Genomic DNA, 20,660 nt, shown 5'->3' on the forward strand with positions numbered 1-20,660 from the left:
CCCCGCATAGGATACCTATATTATTATTATTTTATCATATATTTTTATAAATTATATCAGTTAAAACATTATTTTATGTACTTATTTATGTATATAAACAGTGTCTACCCTGTTTTATCCTATGAAATTTCATTTTGACTAGACTGACCTCCAGGGAGCAACTGAGCCGCAATGGTCTCTGAGCACTCGCTTAGACAAGGTCTTTCTTAGGCATCAAACATGAAATCAAGGATCCTAACAGAGAAACACTTTCTTTTTTAATACTAACTATTATTATTATTATTATTCTTTTTTTTTTCTTGGGTTATTACAGCAGGCATGTGGCTTGGATTGAACACGTGACTCTATCTCAAGCGTCCATTGAGGGTGGAGATCCAACAGTGGGAAGCCAACACGCATGCTCCTGCCCTCTTGGGGAACAAGTGACCACATGTCACCTAGCATATGGAAAAGGCAGAACTCAAAGAGTCACCTACCTTGGGGCAATCTAGACCGTTGTCGAAGGCAGAGGTCTAACGGCCAGAGTGGAGTGAACACGAAGCGCTGATGTGGCTTCAATCTGGGGTGTTGGGAGAAAATACATGTCCAACAGCTGCGATTTGACCACGCCTCTCTCTCATCGAACGAACGATGAAATGCCACATGTCATGATCTCATTGCTCCGAAGTGGGAAATATTTAAACCAAAATTTTTTTCCTTTCTCATTTCACCCTCTCATCTTCTTACAGCCCCTCTCTCTCTTCTCTTCCCTTTTGTTTGTACACCATGAAACCCTAGGATTTCTTCTGGGGCTCTCTCAATCTCTTCCAATCTTTCTTTTTTCTCTTCTTTCCTCTTCCTCGAGCATTCCTTCTCTGCAACCTGCAAGCTTTCCCTCCTTCTCAAGCCTTCTTCCTTTCCTTTCATTTTCTATTCTTTTTTGAAGTCTCTCTTAAACCTTAGCCCCTGATTCCACTTCCTCTCACTCTCCTTTCTTCTTTTGTGAACCAAAAACCTTAATGGTTTTTGTAGCTCCCTTTGAAGCTTCATCCATCTTTTCCTCTACAATTATATCTCTTTCTCCCTTTTCTTCCTTTGAAACCCTTATCTGAAAACCCTAGTTCCACGACTTGTCTCTTTAACCCAAGCTCCGAGCTCTTGTTCTCTGCAACTCAGCCCCTTGGAAAACCCAATACCCCGCTTTTCTCTCTCTTTCTAAATCTCTTTCTCTCAATTCTCCGAGCAAGAAAACCCTAGCTCTTTTTTTTTTTTTTCTAACACCTTGCTTCGAGCTCTTTCTTTTCTTCACGAGATACCCACTCTGAGCTATCCGAGTGTGTAGAAAATCCCCAACCTCCCTCTCAGTGACTTTCCCTCCTTGTTCAAACATAAGCCTTAACTTTCCCTGTGAAGGCTTTTGAAGCCTCTGGAGCTCTAAAAATGGCTCGACATGAGAGCCAGACAAAGATTTGGGTAGAAGTTTTTTTTCAAATTGAGCTTGAACCCCAATTTGTCAGATAAGTAGAATTTTTCTTTTCTCCTTTCTGTTCTGATTGAATGCAATTTTAGTGTAATGAGTGTGTGTGTTTTGTAATTTACTGTTTATTATGTTTCAGCATTGTTTGTGTGTTCTACACTGGTTTGGATTCTATGATTTTAGAAGGTTGGGGCTCTAGCAGGGTAGGTTAGGGTTCTTTATTTTTGGGTTTAGGCTTTTCCCGATTCAAAGCCTCAGGGTTCAGGGACGAGCTTGACGCATCCGAACCCGGTGAATGGCGAACAAGGTTGACTCACATGAGTCAACCTGGTAAGTCAAGTGACTCGGTTAGGCCCGAGTCAAGTTCGGTGGGCTCACGTGGTGGACTTAACACGTGTGATGAGTTGGAATCAAATTGGATTTGGTTAGTTTTGGAAATGAGCCTGGTTAGTAAGAGGTTTTAAAAGCGAGTGGGCCTTGGGAAGTTTTAACAGTGGGCTGGGGCTGAGATATTTTAAAATTTGGGCTAGTTTAATTTTAAGAAAGGTGGGTTTTCAAATTGGGCTCGAGTGATCGGAGGTTCAAAATGGGTTGGGTTGGTTTTTTAAAAAAATTAGCCTTGTTAGTCATAATACAAATGGGCTTTAGGGAATTTCAAAAGTGAGGTTGGGCTTTGATGGGTTTTAGTTCAGGCTGTTCAAACTCGAATATCGGTCTCAAGTCGAGTAAGGGTTCGGGTTCTGAATATCTGGTGGGTGTTAGGAGAATTTGAGATTGACGAGTTGGGGTGTTTGAATCCAAATTTAGATTCTGGTTCGGGCAAGTGGGTATGGGTCTGAGCTCAGGTTCAGATCTAGGGATTCAAACCTTGATTCGGGTTTGGGAGGTTAGACTTGGTCTAATTTAAAGCCATCTCAGGTTCGAGCTGGAACCTAAGGCTTGGGGTGAACACCTATATTCACAATCAAATGATATTGCACATGGATTATAGAAATGAAAAGAAGGGAAGATCATTAAGTTTTACCCCAAGTCTTTTCTCCTTCACCCTCTCTCTCTCTCTCTCTCTCTCTCTCTCTCTCTCTCTCTCTCTCTCTCTCTCTCTCTCTCTCTATATATATATATATATATATATATATATATATATATATATTCATCTATTCAGGGTGTTTGGTTAAGAGGTTCGGACTACTTTTGAATTTTGCTTCTTCACTTCTCTGCTTCTTTTTTTTTTTTTGTGCTTTTTGCTTCTCTTCTTTTCTACTCTCTGCAATTTGGCAGAGCTTCTCTAACCTCTAATTTTTCTCTCAATTTCTGCAAAACCCCCCTCTTCTAATTCTCTTCTTTCACTCTTAATTTCTGTAATTCTTCTACTACTCTCTTATGGTCCATGAGCTACCGTGTGAGCCTCCCTATTTATAGAGGGGTTTTGGAGTGATTTGGTGCTCCCCCCCCCTCCCCCCCCAACAAAATTCCCTGCACTGGCAGGGAATATTTTATTCTCCCCAAGTGATTTTATTTTTATTTTATTTTATTTTTGAATTTTTGTTGCTAACCGTGCTTGTGCACAGGGGATTTGAGGGATGCATGGCCAGATGGCACCCAAGGAATGGAGGACTTGACATTTTGTTTTTTGTAATTTTTATGTGTTTTCCATTTGTACCCTCATCCCCTTTTGTACTGCAACCACGGTTTGTACCAACTTTCCTTCCTTTGTATTTTCTCAATTGTAACTTTCTTTGTACGCTCACTTTGGTATTATTTGCTGATGTAACTATAGCATAATTTGCAGGCTCTCTTTACACCCTCATACTATGCACGTGCACCTTCCTAATAAAATATGATATCATATATGCTTCTTTCTTTTGAAATTTGACTAGCAACCCAAATCCATAGTTGACCAAATTTTTCAAAGAAAAATTCGGGTAATAAAAATGACTTTGAGACTTGACTAAAGTCCAATTTCAAAAATTGAAAAGCTCGATTTTAAAATCTAAAACTCAATTCAAAAGTTCGAATGATTTAATTTAAAAATTCCTGGTCTCAAACTAAAGAAATGGAAAACTCGATTTTCAATTTGACAAAACAAAAGGACTAAATTTTTGAAACTTAAGAATTCAACTAAAAGTTTGAAAAACTCAACTATGAGGACTCGATTTTTTTTTTTTTTTTTGAAAACCTAATACAAGAAACAAATTCTAAAGTTAGAGAAACTTTAGTTCAAAGGGACTCAATTTATTTTTTGGATTTTAAGACTCAAACTACCATACCTAGCCTAATTGGTTTTAAAATTTTGAGACCTAGACCCATGAAAGAGATTAATTTTACAACTAATTTAAAAACCTGATCTAACAACTTGATTTTGAAGATTTCACAGTCTCTATTTTGTAAGAGTTGGTTTAAAATGAAAATTAAAAGGGACTTAGACTTGAAAATAGAAAGACTATTTTGAAATAAATCAAGACTCTAAAAATAGGATTGAAATTTAAAACTTAAGACTCAAAGGGCTTATTTTTTTGGAACTCGAGGTTGTTCAGAATTCAAAATCAGTTTTATTGCATTGGGTCTTCTCAGGTAAGCCTGATTACAATTGGGGTGTCTACCGTCATTATGATTTTTTCCATCGTAAATTGGCCTATTCTTGTGATTTTTAAATCTTAAATTTTGAAAGATACAAGGAAAAAAAAAAAAAAACATATATGGAAGAACTAACTTGGCATACGTGCAACATTGCAATCTTCCAAAAAGAAAAGAAAAGGAAGGCAAATATGATAGAATAAGTAATGGCATAGCTTCTTTAAAAGAATAGGGTAATATTATTACATATGATGTAGCAAAAAATTGTATTACAACCAAAAAATCCTCCTATATTTTTTGAAATGGGAAGAGACATGCGTTGATGACAACAACCATTGCTAAGGCATCCATCCGCATTCATACCCCTTGTGGGTAGAAGTAGGAAATGCCAAAAGGAAAAACAATTGATTAAATGGAACCTACTCCGGAAGGAGATTAGAAAGGAATGTAGTTTTAACATTTGGGTAGATCGGATGGTGGAGGAGGGAGCTTCTGATTTGACCGCTTTCCATCCATGACCACCCATGCCATCTTCAAGCCCCAGCTCGTGTGAACTTCCAAGTGGCAATGCATGAACCACACACCTGCATATTCACACACATGTTAGTTTTAAATAATGGAAGATCAGCATGACCTCATTGCAACAAATGGATTGTTATGAGAAATTATAGAATAGATCTGTTGGTCCACGTGGTCGTGAACGCGTGATATTTAAGTGCCCACCTGACAACCATTTCTACTCTTTTTCTTAATCCTTAAAACAAGTTACTTATTTCAGCCCGAAATGAGCAGAAGACACTAGCTAGGAATATTGAGCACCTCGACGCTCGGTGCACAACCACTTGCAAGGTCATGTTTGTTCTATAATTTCTAAGAGCCATGGGTACCCACCTGGATTGTCTGCAACAAAACGAATGGCGACCCAACCACCGGACGGCACCCCGACGGTGTTCCTCTCAGCTGGATCTATAAGATTGAACTTTGGTGGATCTCTTTTAGCGTCAAAATTTCCAAAGCCTTGTCCTACGACAAAGAAGTTAAATCCGTGAAGGTGAAGTGGATGACTCTCAGCACCAATGATGCTAGTGTCTTGCATCACCAACTCCACGCTAGCATTGAATGGAAGCGCCACCACTTTTGTACCACTGTTCACCATGATGTTGCTAGGTGGGTTCCCTGTGTAATTAAACTTGAATAGTGGCTTTGCTGGGAAATCAGTGGTGTAGACACCTTTGGATTGTTGAAAAAAGTGAGCTTGGAGAAGAGCTGTGCTTGGCATCACAAATGATACATTGTTCACAGCAGCAGCTAGCTTGGTGTTGTTGGGTCCTTGGCATGCTTGATTTTGAGAGCATGGGATCAACCCCAGTCCCACGGTGAAGAAAAAATGTTTGTTCACAGTTTTCGGAACCTTCGCTGGGAACTTGGGGGTGGCTAAGCTACGGAGTTTCTTGCTAAAACTGGCGGCTAAGTTTGTGTCGTTGAATGCTGGGAGTGCTGGTTTAAGGAGAGGAAGCTTTTTGCTCATGGCGTTTGAGGTAGAGGTATTGTTGTGAGCGTACTCAAGGATTCCGGCTGTTGTGGTATTGTCGAAAGTGGCAGGGCCTGTGGCGTACGGCCTGGCGGCGATGAGGAAGGTAGCTTTGGGGTGGCCATGTTTGGTTTTGAGAAGAACATTAGTGGTTTGTCCAGGGGTGATGAGCACTATACTGGTCTTGAATGGTTTCACATAAACTGCATCGGCTTCAACCACGGTAAGGGTGTGGTTGGCAATGCTAAAGTAGAGCTCGTCATTGAGTGCAGCATTGATGAGACGAAGGAGATACGTCTTTCCTGGTTTCACCATTAACTTAAATGTATCTGCAACATGTGCAACAATTCATGTTTCATTATGTTCAAAGAAATAATTATTCTCTATCATGAATCCGTCAAAGGTCTATTGTTAACGAAATAATGAATTAATTAATATACCTTTTGTTGAACAATTATACAGGGGTCCTGGAAGACCATTAATGGTGTATGCATCGGATATATTAGGGGCCAGTCCTGTTTGTGTAGCTTGGTTGATAATTGTCTCTGTATCAGCATTCCACCATTCTCCTGTAATTGAAGACAATTTCATGTTAGTGATCCCGATAATGGAAATTAATTTTCTTTTTTCCTCCTTCACAACTTGTAACAATTTTGAACTATAAAAAACAGTGAGGCTATATTATTACGCCAAATAGATAACTAGACTCTACTGTCAAATGCTTAAATATAGATATATAATCTGTTTAATATATAATATTTTTTTAAAATACATATATCTAAATTACGGTCAAGATCATGAATAATGTGATTACATATAAAGTTGATTTATCTGTGTTGAAGTACTGCAAATAATATTTCCCATACCAAAAATGATGGGGACTTCCTTGAAGGGTTGTGGAAATGGGTAACCAACATGTTGCTTTGGAAGAATGACGATGGGTCCATAGACAGTTGCCCTTAGCCATGAGATGTGGGCGTGCCAGAACAAGGTTCCTCTTTGCCCAGTAATCGTGAAGTTGTATACATAGGTTTGTCCTGTTTGAATTGGGCACTGCGTGATATACGCAGGTCCATCTGCCCATGCACTTCTCAATTGCCTTATTCCATGCCTATTTTTCCCCGATTCAATGAAAATATAAGAAGAAATATTATCAAATTAACTGATGCAACTATCAATAAATTCTACTAATTAATGAAGAACAACGAGCACAAGAACGAGGTGGAGCTCATACCAATGAATAGTAATGTTGTTTTGAACATGATTAGTCACTTTAATCAATACTTGGTCCCCTTCCCTTGCAATTATTCGAGGCCCCGGTAACTGGCCATTTACTGTCACAATACTCTTTGTATGGCATAGCCTCGTTACCTTTTGCAGCTTTATCTGAAAGCATAATATGTCAAAAGATATTCATAATATTTTAAAGGAATAATGACATCAAGCATTGTTACTTTTTTCACCAAAGAGAAAAAGATAAATCTTGAAAATTTTACCGAGTTATATTTTATAAGGTTTCACTGCTTGATTCTATAGGCTCCATTTGAATGAAGAATTTTCTTCATATGAAGAAAAAAAAAAAAAAAAAAGGAAGAAATTCATTTTTTACTATATTTTATTTATATATCAAAATTATTAAAAATGATATTAATGCATGCAGTGCATTAGTTAAGTTCTCTAGAATGTTAAAAAATGCAGCCAAAATAAATGCAATTCTTACATCAAAGTTGTAGTGCCTCGTTATTCCTGTATGTTCAGCAAGTGCAAGCTCAGAAAAGATGCAGAGGGCGCTCAAGACAGAAAGAACAGCCCTCAGGAAAGCTGATGATGGAAGGAGGCAATAACCCATCTCCATTAATTCCTCAATTCCTTAAATGCAGAAGAGAGTGAGAGACGAGCAATATGTATATATTGATTTTCCTGTGAGAACAATTCTCTTTGGGTGCAAAGACAGAGCAAGTGAGTCAGTTTATATAGTGAGAGAAATTTAAAAAAAGAATTTTAGTTTGGTTAATTAATTAGGTGATGAGAATATTACCAAAACAAAGTTGGTGATGAAAATGAGGTTACATCCTACGGACAGTATGTGCCGTTCGCTGCAAATAACAAACTGCATCTGCTTGCTAGCTGCTTGTCAACTTCATCTTCCAAAGTTGGATTATCTGACTAGATTTTGTTTCTAACGACTTTTCACAAAGTTCCCAAAATGCCTCCTAAATTTATTCTATTACCTAATATCAACTAATACAAGTTAGTAGATCTACATTAAATTTAAAGATATGAGCATGTGACTTTGGTTTTGGGTATTTTTGGGTATTGGAAAATCTATTTATTTTTTGGATGTTAGTCAATAATAACCACAAGGTTCTTATAAATGAAAATTAGGGTGCAAGATATTGACTTCTATTGATGTTTGGTAAAAAGATGTATACCTTCCTTGAGGTTTAACAAGAAGGCACAAGCCTCGTTTAAGATTTCGCAAAAATACATGAACTTCTCTTGATATTTGTAAAAGGGACAACCCTAAGGATATATATATTTCTCACATGAATCATGAGAATTGTAAAACGTTAAGAGTTGTTTGTATCTTTTGGTCAAATTTTGAGGTGATATGTAAAACTTTTAAAATTTTAAAGGTGGTCTATGTTCTTTTTAAAAAAAAGAAAAATTAAGGACAAAAAGAAGAAAAAAGAAAAATACAAAGGTTAAAGAACAACAAATAAAAAAACAAAAAACAAAAATCAGACAACTCGGTGAACTAGCCTAACCGGTTATGCCATGCATGCTGACACATAGACCACTCCTCTTTCTCCTTCCTCCCATCTGTCTTGTTAACCCTAAACGCAATCGGCCTTTAGCACCGTCACTAACACGACCTCATATTGCTCCGACCAGACCACCCCTCTTATCTCACTCTGACACGCCCAAAGCTCTCTACCTAAAAACACTGACCTAATCCTTTCCCAGCGTCATTGCATGCACCGTCCTGTTATCTCTATTTAGGATCCTCTACCTTCATTATAGGAGAATATTATATATTATGTTTCCAGCCATCCTTCCTCTAATTAATAGGTCATTAATTTGTAATTATACAATATAATCTATAAATTATTATAAATACCCAACACTCACTGCTTTACAAGTGTGGTGGTTTTCAAACATTCTCATCAGAGCTTAAACGATCCAACCCAACTTCTTATTAGGCACCGTTGCCACAACCCCACCTGTCTTTCCCTTCCTGGCAACCCTAAACTTTTTCTCCTCTCTCCAGCGTCGCACCCCAACAATCTTCCTAGCGCTGCACTTGCCGCTGCAGCTCAATCTCCACGCCATCGCACAGCCGACAACCCCATAGCCCCCTTCAAACCACAGGAAATTGACTCAGTTCTTGCCCTTCTCCACAACCGGCTGCCCCAAGGCCCCATCTCCCAAGTCGCAACTCTAACCTCTAAAGTCTGAAGCTCCAAGCCAGAGTTGTCGTAGCAATCTTTGGCCATCACAGATTCTTCGCGGCATCTTCGTCACACACCGCTAGAGTCATCGCAGCAATCTCTAGCGACTCCTCTATCTCCCAGCGCCATAGGAATTTTTTTCGAATCAGACTACAGAGACTCCTTCAAATCCTTGGAGACTACCTCAAATCAGCAGCACCAATCGCCTACGTAGATTCAAACCCTATCCCAAAGTCGTTCTCCTTGTGCTCTACTCTTCATCGCCAGCTTCAACCACGAGCAACTTCAATGCTGAAGTTCCCACTACGCCTCCCCATTGCATGCTACCACCGTGAGCGCGCCTGTCACTAGTGACACCACCTCTTGTCCCTCATCTGCTGCTACTCGCCTCTCTGCCGACTCTAATCCCAGCTCTGGCTCTAGCTATGAAGCCTACTAGTCCGATGCCAGGTCTAGCAGTGCCGAGCCAACTCATAGCTGCCGAAATCTCCTTCCCTCTTCTTCCTTTCAACACCTTTATCCACATGGTCACAATCAAACTCTCCTCTTCAAACTATCTCCTATGGAAAAGACAATTTCTTCGTCTCTTAGAGAGACAAGAACTGATTGGCCATGTAGATGGAACTCTTGTGCCGCCACCTCGTTTTGATTCTGTAGATTCTTAAACACCAAACATCAAACATGTGGCGTAGAAAAATACCAAAAAACGTCTCCTTTACCTTCTCTTATCCTCCCTCACTGAGAAGGCCATGGCTGAAGTCGTGGGTCTCTCCACTTCACGTGAGATCTGGGTTACCTTAGAGAACACCTTCAGCCATCGCTCCAAGACCCATGAAATCTGTCTCAATGATGATTTGCAACCGATGAAATGCGGACTGTTTTGGAGTACATTCGAGCCTTCAATGATCTCTATGCTTAACTTCATGCATTTGGACGACATGTTGATGACACAGACAAGGTACACTGGTTCCTCAAAGGTCTTAGCTCGAAATTATTAAGTTTCTCCATGGCATCAATGGTTCTCACCCTATTACCTTGTTTTCCTGACTTGGTGCCCAAAGTCGAGAGCTTTGAGCTCTTTCAAAAATCATTGCAACTTGCTGCCCCGCCCACTGTGGCGTTCACTACTACCCATCGTAACCCTGTGAAACTAAACCTGAGATCCAATTTCTCCTACACTCAGCAAGGCCGAACTGGAGGCTATGGACGAGGACATGGCGCTTCTCCTTTGGATGTCGTTCTCCACATTGCCAAATATGCCGCATAGAGGGTCACTATGCAAATCGATGCAACAAACGGTATGATAGCCCTAGTCATGCCTTTAAAGCTCAGCTTGCCATAGCCCTCACCTCCTCATGTTCCATCTCTAGATATGAGGCCTCAAATTGGTATTTAGATATAAGAGCTTCAGCCCACATGACTCCCACCAAATCCAACTTGGATCGGACCACTACTTATATGGGTAAGGATTGTGTTATTGTCAGGAATGGTGCAACCCTACTGATCACCCACACTGGTAAAATTTCCCTTTCCCTTGATTTTCAATTGTTAGATGTTTTGGTTGTCCTTGACATCACTAAAAATATATTGTCCACTAGTAAATTAATGTTTGATTTCCCATTATCCGTTGCATTTTCAAATAATTTTTTTACTATTCAGAATCACCAAACGGGAAGGGTGGTGGCAATTGGTAAACGAGATGGCGGCTTATATATGCTAGAACACGAAATTTTCTCTTTTGTTTATGTCCTTCAAAATAAATCTCTTCATGCTTCGTATGATTTATGGCATGCTCATCTTGAACACGGGAACCATTCCGTTATCTCTTTTTTAAATAAAAAAATATGATAGCTTTATCTTACTTCTTTATTGTCATCTCCTTTATTATGTAGTTCATGTCAAATTGCGAAGAATCATCAATTGCCTTATACTCATAATGAACACTGATCATCCAAAGTGTTAGATCTCATTCATTATAATATATGGGGCCCTTATCATGTAAAGTCGAATTTGGGTTTTGCATACTATGTTTTATTTGTTGATGATTTTTCCCGTTTCACTTGACTGTACCCATTGAAATTAAAATCTGACTTCTATGATACTTTTCTTCAATTTCAAAATTTGTGAACAATCAAAATTTTGCCCGTATAAAAATATTTTAGAGTGATGGTGGTGCATAACTCACTAGCAACTGCTTTAAACCACACCTTTATACCTTTGGCATTCATCATCAATTCTCTTACCCATATACAACCGCCCAAAACAATCATGTGAAAAGGAAACACCATTATGTGACTGAGATAGGTTTGACCCTCCTTTTCCATCCTCATTGTAGAGACTCGGGAAATTTTGAATAATAAGAAAAATAAGGAAAGGAGAAAATTCAGTTTGGTGAAGACCAAACCATCGACGATTTGATGAGAGGTGCAGAAAATCGTCGACGATTTTGTATTTACTGCGGGCCAGTTATAGGTAAAATGGTAAAAATGGCGGGTTAAAAGGCCCAAATCGTCGACGGTTTTGTGAGGGGTGCCTAAAATCATCAACGATCTTATGTGTAATGAGGAATTTAAAGGGATCGTGCGAGAGTTTGTTAAAAACAGAACAAAATCTCTCTCTCTCTCTCTCTCTTGGAACCCTACGAAGCTCTCTTCCTTATATCTTCATTTTTGCTCCAATTATAACCCGAATTGACGATCAAAAGCTACCACGAGGATCTAGGGATGATTCTCTACAACTTAATCGGAGCGGATCGTTGAGTTAGGATTCCTAGACACCACTCCAAAATCAAGGTAAGTGAGGTATTTTAGGGTTTAATTGTTAATTTGGAGTATATGGGGCCTAGGAAATACTAAATGAGAAATATTCTGGGGGTTGAGTTGATTAATTTGGAGAAAATGTAATTTCATAGTCTTGAACTTCGAACGCTGTGGAGCGTGGATTTAGGAATTGTTAGTAGGCCTCTGAGTAAGTCAGATAAGGGGAATAAATTATAACAGTTATTTTTGAAAATTAATGGTTGAGTAAATATATGAAATGAAAATATGATATATTCACGGTGGTTATTATATTATGAATATTAGGTAAAAAATTGTGTGACATGAGAAAATATGAAATGATTGTTTAATACTAGGAATGTGATTGAAATTGAAATATGTGAGTTGTAATGAGAAATGAGATTATGATATGATTATATCAAAATATTTTATACATATATGAAGAAATGGAAACCCAGTAATATTTGCATATATATATAAGTATGATGATACGAGGTTTATATAAAGAATTGATGAAATGTGAAACGTAGATGTATTTTTACTAGGAAATGATGAAATATGTTATATAGACATATTTTTACAGTGTTATGATAAAATGTGAGATACATATGTGTTTTCATTGAAAGAATGATATGTGTGATAGAAAGATATGTTGGTACAAAAATGTTTTATACAAAAATATTGAATAGAGTTTTATACTAATATGAGATGAAATGTGTATTGAAATGATGAAAGTGATACAGAAAATGATGAGATTATTACTGATGTGAAATGTACCAACATACTGAAATGTGAATGATGAAATGTGGAAATGAGAACCCTGAAGGACTAGAATTGTATAAAGAGCATAATACCATTGCTAGCAAGGTGTTTGTGCAATCACACGGTCTTGTGGAGGGTGTGGTGTGGTAGTCGATTGAGTCAGTGAAAAGGATAGTTTTTCCACCTGGTGTCTGGACCAAGAGTAGGTAGGCCAATCGTACTACAAACAGGTAGTTTCATTGTTTTGATCTAACTGGGTAAGCCAACTGCGGTTACGTCTAGCCTCCGGGCCACATAACCCAATCATAGGGGGAAGCATGACTATATGATTATCCTCAGGGCTGCCATGAGTTACAGACAAGATGCATATTGGTTACCGTGGACACTCATAAGTTAGTTTGTAAAATGAAAATGAGAAAGGAAAGAGTGTGATTTTAATTGCATAAAAAATTAGGGCAAAGTAAAACTCTTCGTTTAAGGGCTTACTGAGTAAGGTGAGTGCCCTGATAAGTATCAGTTGTAGTTGCACACGAGTTAATTGGGCAAGGTTATAAACGATATCAAAGCAAAGGAGGGTTACATGTATGGGTGTGTAATCTCCCCTATCCTCGGGAACTTCACAGATAAATATTGGTTACATATGTGTGAGTATGAGAAATGGTATCAAAGCTTATAAAATTATGTTTTATAATTATATGATTGTGAGTACATATCTATATATTTTCTCAAAAGATATAATCATTAAAATGAGTGTATTATGATATAACTAAACTCATGTGGCAGACACTATAAATAATTTATTTCATCTTACTGAGAGGTGTCTCACCCAACTATTTAAATATTTCAGGAAACCATAACAGACCAGGAGATAGAGCTCCAAGATAGAGGAGAGCTGATACCTTGATAGGCAGGGTAAGTGTTTTGTGTTGGGTATGTGTTTGTGTAATCCCCTAGAGTATGTTATGGATTTTTGGGATGTGTATGGATGTATAGAACTTTGGTTATCTGTATTCTGGATGGTATGTAAATTTTGACTTCCGCTGTTAGGAATGTTGTATGAGATAGTCTGATTACCCGGTACCCTATTTCAGGTCGGGTTATGTTGATATGGTATCAAAGTTTGTTACATGGCAAATGATTAATTTATTGATTATTGTTTATGTAAAAAAAGTTGTATGAAAAATTAGGGTGTCACAGTTTGGAATTAGAGCCTAGGTTGCTAGGTTCTGCAGACTTTAGTAAACAACGGAATACGATACCAGAGTATAGGAATGGATTGTGAGGAGAATAGGAGATGAGTGGATTGAGATATGAGTTAGTTATTGTTAGAGGATGAGATTGAGAATTTAGGGTTCTATCTTGCGACCTAGAGGCAGAAGTTCCGTGATTCTTTCTATGATTTTCCTAGGGTGACGACTTCAAGAAAACCATAGTAAACTATCACTGATTCTTGTTTCTGAGTGGTAGGGCTGAATCTTAAATTGGGATTGAGGATGTTAAGATGAATGGTTATAGAAGATTATTTTATGGGTTTTAGTTTTTTGAGTGTGTTAGTGGTGTTATGATGATAGAATTCTAAGATTGTTTTGTATCATTTTCAGGATGGAGCCTGGGAGTAGTAGTGCACATGCTAGAAATGATGAAGTAGGGCCTTCAGGAATGGGCGGGGAAGACGCCGATATAGTGCTAGGTAGCGTCACCCAACAGGTGATGAAAAAGATGGCTAGGAGCTCAGGGGAGCGGAGCTGCACGATTGAGCAGTTCACGTGCATGAAATCCTCGTCATTCTCCGGAGGGGCCGACCCATTCGTGGACGAGAACTGGGTCCAAGATATAGAGGAGATTGAAAAGTATGGTGTAGTCCCAAGAGGGGGGGAGGTGAATTGGATTATAAAAATTTCTTTTAATTCCTTTTAAGAATCCTTAACCTTATTTTATTTCTTTGAGCTAATTCTTAACTTGTTTGTTTAATTCTTTATGCACTCAAGAACTTAGTTCTTTTAATTCAATCAATCAACACAACTATGTAAACAGCCAAGCAACCAAACCAATCATTCAAGTAACCAAGAAAATCATCCACAATTTTAAAAACAAACAGCCAAATGATTTTCCAAGCACAAGTTACCTGCAGCACAATTTAGATTGATGTAAATTTGCAAGATTCAACACTCTTTGAAATATAAACACAAACTACTCAATATCAATTTTTAAACCATTCAATCATAATATAGCTTTTGTTGTCAGCCCTGGTTATAAATTTGAATTAAGCCCTATAGTGAATGATAATTTGTGTTCGCTAATGTGAAACCTTGTATTAATTGATTTGCTTAATATGATATGTAATATAAGATCCAACATAACATTCATACTCTTCCCAATATTCAAAATTCAAATAAACTCTCAGGTAATTTATCTTTGGGATGTTTAACCAAGTAACATACTCTTGTATGGTTTCCGTAAGATATGGTTTAAACAACATACTCCCTTTCGGTTTCCGCAATCCAAATCAAAATTAGACTTTAAGTTTACTTGATTTCCAAATATACGTAGTATATATGATTTCCAATTTACACCATCCACGCAATTTAAATATGTTGAAAAGAAAGAGTAGGGAAAGAGAGAGTGAGACCGGGATTTTACGAGGTTCGGCTTATACCCAACCTACATCCTCGCCTTTCATAAACCACCAAAGGATTCACTAAATCTGTTCCTTTAACGAGCGGAACAAACCTTTACAACACTCCTTGGTTAAGGCTAGAGCCCGCCTACTCCAAACGATGTATCCTCGTTCGGTCACTCCTTCAAATAGACAAGAGCTCACCTCTCTAAGCAATATCTCCTTGCTTAGCCAACGATCCAAACAATCCTTGGAAAGTCAAAGAACTACAAGAAACAAGATATAATCTGCGTACAAATATACTCTCTCAAAGAGCAAGTTAGTACAATTTCAACACTATATACTTCAATGTAGAAATATCAATATGAAATAGAATGAAGCCTAAGTGTAGAATTCACCAATATCCTTCTTAGATAAGGATTAGCAGTAGGAATTCAGAGGAGGAAGGATCAGCACTTCATAATATCTCACTAAAAGAGATTTTCAATGAGTGAACAAGAGAACTTTATAAGAACAAGAGTGCTTTCAGCTTCTCAAATAGATTTTTCAATTCATGGTATATTTTGATTTGCAAAACCATGTATTTATAGGCATTCAAAAGGGTTTTCTTGTTGCCTAAGTTTACTTGGAGTATTTCCCAAGTTTTTAAAAAGTTTGGAGCCCAAGAAACTAATATTTTAAAAGTAGAATTTTTGAAAAATATGCCTGTTAATAGTGTTCAGACGTTTGAACTTTTGAGTTCAGACGTCTGAGGTGGTTCTGCTTCTTTAGAAAAATTTCAGCAAAAACATCAGATAACTGAACTTAATCTTCAGTCAAATGAAGATATTCATCAGAATACCGAGGTGGTCAAACGACCAAAGTGTCCAGTTCAGTCTTTTGATGTTTCGCCGTGAACAGTGTTTAGTTGGCTGACAGCTTCGACCCCACTTCAGTATTTTTGTCATATATTTTTATATTCAACTCCAAATTAGGTGTTCTTGGTGTCAAAAGAAATATAAGAGAAAATTATACAACTTTCATGTTCAAAATTTATTAAAATAAGGAGCCTTTGATAGATAAAAGTGCACCTCAATGCGGATGTATGAAAAATGACAACAATTGGGAAATCAACTTTTTGGTGTTTTCATTCCAAAAATGATTCTAACCTTTTTAAAACAATTTTTGATCTTATAAAAATATTTTCCAAGTATGTTAAAAGTTATCTAGGTCCAAGAAGTTAACTTAAGAGTTTCATAATATTTCAAACGATATTTAAACATTAAAGTACTTACATGAAGACTTCTAAGACTTTTCACATTCTAGGTTGTTGAGTCGTAATGCTTTGTCTTTCTTTGAGCTCTTTCTCTTTGCTTTTCTTTTGCTCTTTTGACTTCACACTTTTCTTTGGCTTATCATCCATGCCCTCATTTTCTTCAAACTTTAAAATATTATCTTTAAATCCATGCTTTGACTCTTTTAAGTTTCATTTGATCCTTGTGAGCACTTTAACCTTGCTTTCTCATATATGAGCCCTGAGATAACATTACTCACACAAACACGTTAAATTCCACTTGTTTTTTAGTATCAAAACAAGATAACAAGATTTTAAGCCTTGTAAGGCCAACAGAGATGTTGGTAGTGCTCCCTTATATTGACTGTTAGAGGACCAGAGACCTGAGCCTCTAGCGGTGACCTGGAGCCGCTTCAAGGAGTTGTTCTTCGAGCGATACTTCTTGACTACCAACAGAAGCATTAAGGCAGCAAACTTTTTTCACTTGAAATAGAGGTATATGAAGGTACAACATTATGCCAGATTCACGAGCTGTCCTAGTTTTTCCCATATATGGTGTCGGATGAGGAAAAGAAGGTTAGAAAATTTGAGGGCATGAAATAGGGTTTGTTGAGCAAGTAGTGGGCTTTTAGGTCCAGACCTTTTCAGAGCTGGTAGATAAAACTATAGTGATTGAGACCAGCTTATAGAGAGGTGTTAGAGCACAGAGCTAGAGAAAGAGGCCCACACCTCTCGATTTCTAGGCAGGTTCCAGCCAAGGACCTTGGAGGAGGCAGGATAGCAGAGGAGGTTGGAGACAGGGGATAGGAGATCAGGCGATACAGGGCAGACTGATGCCCCCTCTCTGTCTCAGATGCTATAAGAGCCACCCAAAAGAGTGTCGGGCTAGAGAGATGGTTTGTTATCGATGCTATCAGCCTAGCCACATGGCGAGAGACTGTCGAGCACCGCCAATAAAGGTGCCTACTCCTAGACCGTATCGAGGAGGTCACCAGGCACCCCAAGGTGATCATAAGAAGAATACCGTTCTAGCGCAGGTCTCACTACAAAAAAAACTGGTTTTTAGTGACGAATTTAATTTCGTCACTAAAAGTTAGTATTAGTGACGGTTTTTAATAATCGTCACTAATAGTTCAAGAATTAGTGATGATTTTATCAGTCATCACTAATATGATACTATTAGTGACGATTTTACAACCGCCACTAATACTTTCGCCACTAAAAAAGCGCGGTAAAAATTTTCGTGCGAAAATTTTAACGGGAAAATATTAGCGACGATTTTATTATATTAGTGACGATTTCAAAACCGTCACTACTAGTTTTTTTATTTAAAAAATATTAGAAAAGAAATTTTTAAGCGAATTAGTGACGATTAGAAAAAACCGTCACTAATAATTGGTATTAGTGACGATATTCAAACCGTCAATATTAATGTTTTTATTAAAAAAATATTTAAAAAGAAATAGTTAAGGGTATTAGTGACGATTTTGGAGTACCGTCACTAATAAGTGGTATTAGTGACGGTTTTGAAACCGTCACTACTAGTATTTTTATTTAAAAAATTATTTTAAAAACTTAATTAAAAATATTAGTGACGATTATCACAAAGCGTCACTAATAAGGTTTATTAGTGACGGTTTTTAAAACCGTAACTACTAGTGTTTTTATTAAAAAAATTATTTTTAAAAATTAGTTAAGGGTATTAGTGATAGTTTGGTATAATCGTCACTAATAATGAGGTATTAGTGATGGTTTTGGAACCGTCACTACTACTTTAGACTTTAATTTAAAAAAAAAAACCCTAATGGCCCCTACCCGCACCGCGGCTCTTACCAAGGCCTCCCTCATCTCTGACCTCTGACCTCTCAGCTCTCCCTCTCTCAAATCTCAATCCTCTCCTCTCCTCTAGTGCGTTGCTACGTGCCAGACCTGCCAGTGCTGCGAGCCTGTGAAGTGCGAACGATCACCAGCTCGAGTCGTTATCTCCTACAAGCTCCACAGACCACAGCCACAGGCATCATTCATCCCCGTCGTCTCCTCCAGGTTCTCGCTGCTCCACAGTAAGATACGATGCATTTTATGTTCTGTTTTTTTGTGCTACCTTTATCACCTTAGTGCCTAAGAAGAGTTTATCCATTAAGGGGCTGTAATTTCGGCCTATTGGCTAAGTAACTAGTGTGTACGAGAAAACTGCAAAGGTCCTTGGGGATAGCTTGAGTTTGGTTATTTGTGATACCATTTTACATGATTAGAGTCATTTTTTTTTTAATAGCTCTATCTAAGCTAACAATGAACTATAGATTAGAATCCAATCCATAAGAGAACAAGTCCCTTCAACCAAGTATTCAAGGGTAGCACCTCACTTAGACCCAAACACTTCATCTCACATTCTAACTCTCACTTCTCACACTAGAAGTCCAACAATTGTATGCAGATGTAAAAGCCATAACAGATCACAAACTTCCATTGCAGAAGTACCAGACCTGTAGGATAATTAAAACACCAACACAAAACTTCCAGATTAGACCTGAGACACTTCTTCACTAACACACTCCACTAGTTAAAACTCATGTTTGAATTAGGAACCACCAGCATCAGAATCTTGCAGGTACAGAGTATCAACCCTGAATTTAATAAATTTAGACTCATGATAAAACCCTATTCTAACCACCATAGGGACTTAGCTGGCAAAAGAGTCACTAACAAATCACAAAAGATCCAACAACCCAATGCAAGATTGAAAAACACTAACAGATCACCATGAGCCTATCCTAAAGGAAATTGAAATTAAATAAATTGCTACCAAACAAAATAGCCCTCACTGCACACTCACAACATTCAAGCCTCCAAACTTCAAACCTGAGCCACCAGTAATGAATCACACCAGATACATCTTCTAGCACTACCAAGTTAAGTCTGCAGCCCAAATGAACTGACAACCACCAGATCACAAGCAACCAGCACAAGACACCTAACTTCTCCTGAAATTATCCCATGGAGCCTAAGACACCTAACTTCAAGCCTTAGACCACCATCTGTAGTCCAATGCACAGTATAGCATCATCAACAGAGGATAGTGCAGTTCAATCTAATATCTTTACTTAAATCTAATATTTTACTGCAAGTATTAGAGATAATGATCTTGATGAAATTATGGAGTTAACTGGTTTTTCTCGTGGTGAATTCCCCCTTCGTTATTTAGGCATCCCTCTAGCATCGACTAGGTTGAATGCAATGCACTACTCTCCACTAATTAGTAAGATATCCAATAATATTGATGCTTGGCCGAAGAATACTATCTCCTCTGCAGGGAAATTAGAATTAATCAACTCAATTATTTAAGGTTCAGAGTGCTTTTGGCTTCCAAATTTTCCCATTCCTAGCTCTGTCAGAGAGTATATTATTAAGCTAACTTTTCCAATTCGTTATACAAATTGGGTTATAATTTGATTTTCAAAGACATTGTATTCATTCACAACTGTTAACGAAGGTTGTTTGAAACCCTTTTTCTCCTACCAATTTAGTAGTAGTAGTTGAAGCCATTGAGCTTATTCCAGAAAAAGAATTATCTTAGTTTATTAAGGCAGCATGCAGCCTACACATATTCTTTGTCAATGGGCATGCGCAGGTGTGTATAATTTTTGTGTCATCATTTAGTAAAATGCTTCCTTTGGCTTGGTCACACAATTGTCCATGGCTATGCAACAAGCAAAAAATGAATCTTAACTTTGAGCACATGCCACAAAAGGTTGGGCTTTGGTTGTTTATTTTAGTAAGCGTTCCATTTCTCCATTGATGAAATGGAACATATTCATATTATTTTAATAAGGGTTCAGGTCACATATATGGAACACATTCTCTATGGATTTGTAAATGATGAAAATTAAGATTTATATGCATTTTTAGCTCAAATAGGGGTAAAATGTGGTTGAATATGTTCTCCCATGGTATATAAGAAAAATCAAAATTTGAAGGGTCAAAAGTCTTGGTAAAAAATATTTAAAAAATCAGTGCATCCACTAAGAAGCACTGAGGTTGATAGCAATTTATCAGAAGGAACAGAAATGCTAAAAATAGCTTTACCCCTTAGCGTCCTATCTGAAACAAAATATTGGTTTAACAAATTGTGAAAGTAAATTGAGAGCTTGGGTCAAACCATTGTTATCTAGTAGCCTGACAAGGTCTTTGGTTGGGGCATTTTCAATATTCGTGGAGCTG

The 20,660-nt window shown here is 37.7% G+C and overlaps 1 protein-coding gene across 1 annotated transcript; it reads right to left on the bottom strand.

Annotated features, from left to right (window-relative positions):
- Positions 1–4,222: 4,222 nt before the first annotated feature.
- Positions 4,223–7,505, bottom strand: LOC131159785 (laccase-17-like). The gene is made up of 6 exons (XM_058114954.1): positions 7,282–7,505; positions 6,796–6,947; positions 6,428–6,672; positions 6,002–6,130; positions 4,922–5,890; positions 4,223–4,614 (listed from the first exon to the last, which is right to left on the bottom strand). The coding sequence occupies exons 1-6, from the start codon at positions 7,414–7,416 to the stop codon at positions 4,484–4,486; spliced, it is 1,761 nt and encodes a 586-aa protein (XP_057970937.1). The 5' UTR covers positions 7,417–7,505; the 3' UTR covers positions 4,223–4,483.
- Positions 7,506–20,660: the final 13,155 nt, after the last annotated feature.

This window comes from Malania oleifera, chromosome 7, assembly GCF_029873635.1.
Source record: "Malania oleifera isolate guangnan ecotype guangnan chromosome 7, ASM2987363v1, whole genome shotgun sequence".
In the NCBI taxonomy this organism is placed as follows: domain Eukaryota; kingdom Viridiplantae; phylum Streptophyta; class Magnoliopsida; order Santalales; family Ximeniaceae; genus Malania; species Malania oleifera.